General features: G+C 34.7%; 2 protein-coding genes across 2 annotated transcripts; both read right to left on the bottom strand.

Moving 5' to 3' along the window:
- Positions 1-1,020: 1,020 nt before the first annotated feature.
- Positions 1,021-1,553, bottom strand: LOC132931303 (uncharacterized). The gene has a single exon (XM_060997367.1). The coding sequence runs from the start codon at positions 1,479-1,481 to the stop codon at positions 1,158-1,160; it is 324 nt and encodes a 107-aa protein (XP_060853350.1). The 5' UTR covers positions 1,482-1,553; the 3' UTR covers positions 1,021-1,157.
- Positions 1,544-5,999, bottom strand: LOC132931176 (uncharacterized). Its single transcript, XM_060997299.1, has 4 exons — positions 5,180-5,999; positions 4,547-5,048; positions 1,608-4,465; positions 1,544-1,564 (listed from the first exon to the last, which is right to left on the bottom strand). The coding sequence occupies exons 1-4, from the start codon at positions 5,657-5,659 to the stop codon at positions 1,544-1,546; spliced, it is 3,861 nt and encodes a 1,286-aa protein (XP_060853282.1). The 5' UTR covers positions 5,660-5,999.
- Between the last annotated feature and the right edge of the window lie 921 nt (positions 6,000-6,920).

The raw sequence follows: 6,920 nt of genomic DNA, 5'->3' as shown, positions 1-6,920 counted from the left end.
TTTTAATAATTTATAATGGGGGTTACTATGGAAAAATGTTAAATTTAATTTATTTGTTGGATTTAAATCGGTTATTATGGGGGATTGTTAAGGAATTATTGTTATTTTTAAGGATTTTTATTAAATTTTAAGGAAACTTATAGTTTTTAATAATTTATAATGGGGATTAGTATCGAAAAATGTTAAATTTAATTTATTTGATGGATTTAAATTGGTTTTTATGGGGTTTTTTGATGAATTAATTGTTTTTTTTTATAAATTTTAAGGAAACTTCTAGTTTTTAATAATTTATAATGGGGGTTAGTATGGAAAAATGTTAAATTTAATTTATTTGATGGATTTAAATTGGTTATTATGGGGTTTTTTTGACGAAATAATGGTTTTTTTAATAAATTTTAAGGAAATTTATGGTTTTTAATAATTTATTATGGGGGTTTGTTAAGGAAAAATGTTAAATTTAATTTATTTGATGGATTTAAATTGGTTTTTATGGGGTTTTTTGATGAATTAATGGTATTTTTAATAAATTTTAAGGAATTTTCTGGTTTTTAATAATTTAGTATGGGGTTTTGTTAAGGAAAAATGTTAAATTTAATTTATTTGATGGATTTAAAATGGTTTTTATGGGGTTTTTTGATGAATTAATGGTTTTTTTTATAAATTTTAAGGAAACTTCTAGTTTTTAATAATTTATAATGGGGGTTACTATGGAAAAATGTTAAATTTAATTTATTGGTTGGATTTAAATCGGTTATTATGGGGGATTGTTAAGGAATTATTGTTATTTTTAAGGATTTTTATTAAATTTTAAGGAAACTTCTAGTTTTTAATAATTTATAATGGGGGTTAGTATGGAAAAATGTTAAATTTAATTTATTTGATGGATTTAAATTGGTTTTTATGGGGTTTTTTGACGAAATAATGGTTTTTTTAATAAATTTTAAGGAAATTTCTGATTTTTAATAATTAACTAGCAGACCCGGTGAACTCCGTTTCGCCACCAGATTCGTTTTATGTAACATTTCGTTTGGTGATTAAAAGATAAAGAAAAAAAAATTTTTTTGTTATATATTTGAAAAGGAAAATATTTATTTCATTTCACAACAGTAATAAATTCATTTCAATTACCTACTAAAATGAAGTGTTATTTAATTGTTTCATTGTAGTGCTCTTTGGTAAACCACATTTTTTGTTTTTTGGTCTGACGTTAACACAAACAAAGCGGATGGTTTCCCAACTCGTGAACACGCAACGTATAACTGTCCATGTGAAAAACAATGATTTTCCAAATTTATCCCGCAAACACTAAGCGATTGGCCTTGCGACTTATTAATTGTCATTGCGAACGCAAGGCGAACTGGGAATTGCAATCGTTTGAAGTCAAACGGAAGATCAGTCGGAATCATTGGTATTCGAGGAATACATACATTTTCACCTGCGTACTTTCCGTTAATAATGGTTGCCTCAATTAAATTCGGCATAAGTCTCTTTACCGAAAGTCGAGTACCGTTGCAAAGTCGCGGTGGATTCAAATTACGCAGTATCAAAATAACTGTACCTGTGTCTGGTATCTCCAGAGAGTTCAAAAACTCCGTTGGATAATTTACTACATCATCGGGATTTGTTATTGAATCAACGGATTTGTATGTCACCAAATCGCCAGCAATTTTTGATTGAATGGTGAAATTCAGTGCGTGGACATCATTATTCTTTGCTGCAAGAATTGCTCGTTGACTTAACCAAGCATAATTCTTATAATTCTCACTAATGTTTGGGAAAACATTTTCAATAAGAACTAATTGAGTGTCTACAAATCGGCAAAAGTCGTTGGTAAGAGTAATTAATCCAGATGTCGCATCAACTGGGACTTTTCCATTTCCAAGATCTAACAATTGTTTGGAAAATTGTGCAGCACTTTGATCATTTTGAAGTTGAACTCTCATATTAGTGGTTAGCGATAATGTTTTTACGTTATTCCATAAAGGTGATGCCTTTAGGCAAGCATTCAATTCATCTGCAGGCGTTCCACGGGGAACTACTGGCAACGTCTGCCTGAAATCGCATGCCAACAATATCATCAAGCCGCCAAAGATGTTGTTATTTCTCCGAAGATCCTTCAGTGTGAAGTTAAGTGCTTCAAGTGATTTCTTATGTGCCATTGTGCACTCATCCCAAACAATGAGCTTGCATTGCATTAACAATTTTCCAATTGCACTGGATCGGGAAATATTGCACGTTGGAGTATCAATTGTGTTTAAATTGAGTGGCAACTTAAGCGCAGAATGTGCAGTACGACCGCCATCTAGAAGAGTCGCCGCAATTCCAGATGATGCTAACGCCAAAGCTATGTCACATCTTGATCGAATAGTGGCCAAAATCAATGAAATGACAAATGTTTTCCCTGTTCCTCCAGGTGCATCCAGGAAGAATAGACCACCAGTATTATTGTCCACCGCTTGCATTAATGTTTTGTATACTTGTTTTTGCTGTTCATTCAGCAACGGAACATTATTTCTAACGAATTCCTGCAATGTATCAACATTGTATTGCAGCTCTCGATTTAATTCTTGGTTGAATGCATCGTGCATCGATCGATTTGGCGCAATCATTCCTACTTCAATCAGTAGCTTGTTTGCAATAGTCAAGCATTGATCCTCAATCAGAATCAATCCTTCATTGTAGATTTCATCGGTTATTTGGATGTCAGGATTATTCGTTTGAATACGCAAGCGATGCAAGATATCTTCACATATGGCGTCTTTGTATTTGTTCCATAACTGAATTGGTTGTGAAGGAAAACATGTGGTGATGATAATTGCGAACAGCGTTCGTATTTGGTACGCATTTGATGAAACAACTGAATCTGCAAGTGTTAAATCCCAATGAGAATCGTTCTCCAGCAAACCCAATAGTTGACATGCTTCTCGATATGTTTGGCATTGGTGGCCATTCACAGTTTTCAAATGCGCAAATGATTTCGGTCCACGTACATTTACTAACAGCAGTCGCAAATAAAAACATTCATCGTTTCTAGGATGAACAGTGTACATACGACCTAGTGCATCAGTTGAAAACACCTGTGGCCAGTCTGGAACTGGGGTTCCTTGTTTGCGACGTTGGAATTTCTTTGTTGATTGATTCCAAGTGTAATACTTGGGCATTTCAACGTACATCAGCGTCGCTGCGAATGGATCTGCTTCACACATTGCAAAGAAGCTAGTCAATGTTGTCGATGGTGGTCTCTCAGCTCGTTGTGCCGCATTAGCCTCAGTGAAGTAAACTCTTTGGCCATTTTCCAAATGCACTGCTAAATGTACAACTGTGGGATATCTTTCATGAATTTGAAATGACAATAATCGCCACAGTGCTTCATTAGTACTGACGTATCTGCCCATTTGGAAGTTGCTGATTTCGTCATTCACATTTTCCGACGCAATACCAAACACAGCCATGTCGCTGCCTTTTGTGACGTACTTGCACAAATATTTGATTGATTTGGCCGAATGACAACTCTCAACGTTTGCATGTGTTTCGAAAATTCGTGATAGCAGCGGGCAATATGGTACAATGAATTCATTTCCGATCTCAATCTCTTGATTTTGAACTTTAACTTTGATAGTTCGACCGTTATCTTCTTTTGAACGCCGACGATAAACTGGATATCCATCGTTCCCTGTGACTGTTTCAGCAACTAACGGTCGCGGATATCGTTTTGTGCACTTTCCATCAGCCATGCAAGGCGATAATGGATTTAATGCACCGCACGGTCCATGCACCATCTGTGTCGTCACAATGTCGTGTAGACGGGGATCAGTGACTGGATCAGGAATTTCAGCTGATATGATGTCATCCACTTCATTTGAATGTAATTTGTTCAGCAACCAAATTAGGATATGAGCATGCGGTAGTCCACGCTTCTGCCATTCCACCGAGTACATATAACAACGTGTGTCACCAAAAACTCGATACTTAGTAAGCACATCCATCATAACCTTGAGTTTTTGCTGAAATACTCTGGCGATTATGTCATGGCGATCTTGCGGTTTTTGACCCGGTTCCAACTCGCGTTCAATTTCCGTCCACTTCGGATTGCATGTGACCGTAATAAATAAATCCGGAGTTCCATAATTTCGCACGTACGTCATAGCGTCTTGAGCGTATTCGTGCATGTGGCGTGGGCTTCCGATATAAGTTGATGGGAGAATCGTCAGTCGTCCAATATTCTGAACATCACCATCTGAATGAATAGCATCACGCAAGTGTATATAGTCCTCAGATCGTAGCTTTGGCTGATTGAATCTGATGAACGCTAAACGTTCGGTCTCGACTTTGACATACATGTCAACAGCGAATTGCTGGAATAGCCGACCGCACTTCAGAATGACATTCTCCTCATGTGTACGAATCATCATACGATACGCATAGTAATTCATTGCGCTTAGATTTTTATTATTCGTTGATACTCCTGAAAATGCAAAATTAAATGAATTGTTAATGGAAACCAATAAAAGTAATAATGGAAATAATTAGTGTGTGAATATTGTACCTGTAATTGGATCGACCATCTTCAACGTGATGTCGTATCCGTCTTGCCCTTGCCAATAAATGATTGGATATTGTAACGCATCGTACAAACGATGTGTCTCGTTTACACGATGCATGATATTGCTTCTTCGCTGAACGACAATGTCTCGTGATTTAGTTGGATCGCCAACAATAATTGCAGCAACATCATTAACGGTGGGTGCATTGAATCTTCGCACATGTTCACCTGTCGGAGTACAATCCGCTCTTATGACAAATTTGTGCGTATCCGATGGCATTCGTTCCAATGCTGTTTTGAACATATTAACCACAGCATTATTAGCGTGAAAAAATGCTTGCAACTGTTCAATAATTCGTCTCTTTAACTGTTGTGCTCCCTGTATATTGCACCGCACGTTCAGCTGATCCACCATCGACGAAATGAAATATATTTGCAGAAATTGATGCGGTTCATCTGGTGTTGGCACCATTGAACCATGCAAATGATATATTTGACCTTGTATCTGTAATTGCAAATAATCATTAAAATTTGTTCATGAATACATTGTAAATCGTGTGATGGTGTAGTGTGTGGTGTATATGAAGTTGTTATGTGTTGCAATTATGTGTTGGTTATGTGTGTTGTATCTTTTACCTTGCAAGTCGGCATGAAGCCGCCTTCTCGAATGATATTAGCTCCAAAGGAAGTCATGCGAAAGCAGTTATTGTATTCAAGGATGTGTTGAAGAAAATGGCTGGAATCGGGATCACTTCCATCAAACAATGTTTTCAGTGGCTGTGGTGGTGTAAGTAATGGATCCAGTTTGACTTTTCCACTTGCGCAGCACAATCCAACCGTTTCTCTTTTGAACTTTACCGCATTGCAATATCGGCATATAGTCGTCATTCGTCCAATATCCAAATTTTCATCATCACTGTAGTTCGCAGTGGGATCATATTGGAATGCCAAGCGATTGTATGATGCCAATGATCTTCGTGTGCTCACGCGATGTCTCAATCGGTCATTTTCTCTTATTATATTTTGTCTTTCTTCTCTTAAGTTCCTTGAATAGACTTGTTGCTGGCTTGCATGTCTTGTGCGGCGGCCGATGTTCGCACGTCGTTCTCTAGGCATTTTGGACTATGGACATAGTGTTGAATTTAACTTCAAATGCACGATCCATATAATTTACAATAAATGAAATTAACTGAACAGAGAATAATGATATCTGTCACACACTTTATCACGCACCGTTGCTATTGGTTTGAAGTACATGCTATGTATAATAGATGGCGCTGTATGTGAAAAACGATTTCCCCACTTTTCTGTTGAATTTTTCCTGAATTTTCCAGAATTTTCTTTGCTATAAACCTCACGGAGCCCAAGACCTTTCCAACGAATGCAAAACCGTGGAAATCGGTTCGTGCGTTCTGGAGTTATAGCGTCAGGGAGGAAAACCGGACTTATTTTTATATAATAGAAGATATGGGGTTTTGTTGAGGAAAAATGTTAAATTTAATTTATTTGATGGATTTAAATTGATTTTTATGGGGTTTTTTGATGAATTAATGGATTTTTGAATAAATTTTAAGGAAATTTATGGTTTTTAATAATTTATTATGGGGGTTTGTTAAGGAAAAATGTTAAATTTAATTTATTTGATGGATTTAAATTGGTTTTTATGGGGTTTTTTGATGAATTAATGGTATTTTTAATAAATTTTAAGGAAATTTCTGGTTTTTAATAATTTAGTATGGGGTTTTGTTAAGGAAAAATGTTAAATTTAATTTATTAGTTGGATTTAAATCGGTTATTATGGGGGATTGTTAAGGAATTATTGTTATTTTTAAGGGTTTTTATTAAATTTTAAGGAAACTTCTAGTTTTTAATAATTTATAATGGGGGTTACTATGGAAAAATGTTAAATTTAATTAATTGGTTGGATTTAAATCGGTTATTATGGGGGATTGTTAAGGAATTATTGTTATTTTTAAGGATTTTTATTAAATTTTAAGGAAACTTCTAGTTTTTAATAATGTATAATGGGGGTTAGTATGGAAAAATGTTAAATTTAATTTATTAGTTGGATTTAAATCGGTTATTATGGGGGATTGTTAAGGAATTATTGTTATTTTTAATAAATTTTAAGGAAATTTCTGGTTTTTAATAATTTAGTATGGGGTTTTGTTAAGGAAAAATGTTAAATTTAATTTATTTGATGGATTTAAAATGGTTTTTATGGGGTTTTTTGATGAATTAATGGTTTTTTTTATAAATTTTAAGGAAACTTCTAGTTTTTAATAATTTATAATGGGGGTTACTATGGAAAAATGTTAAATTTAATTTATTAGTTGGATTTAAATCGGTTATTATGGGGGATTGTTAAGGAATTATT

Source organism: Rhopalosiphum padi, unplaced genomic scaffold (genome assembly GCF_020882245.1).
Source record: "Rhopalosiphum padi isolate XX-2018 unplaced genomic scaffold, ASM2088224v1 scaffold1, whole genome shotgun sequence".
In the NCBI taxonomy this organism is placed as follows: Eukaryota; Metazoa; Arthropoda; class Insecta; order Hemiptera; family Aphididae; genus Rhopalosiphum; species Rhopalosiphum padi.
This window is presented reverse-complemented; position numbering and strand designations above follow the sequence as displayed.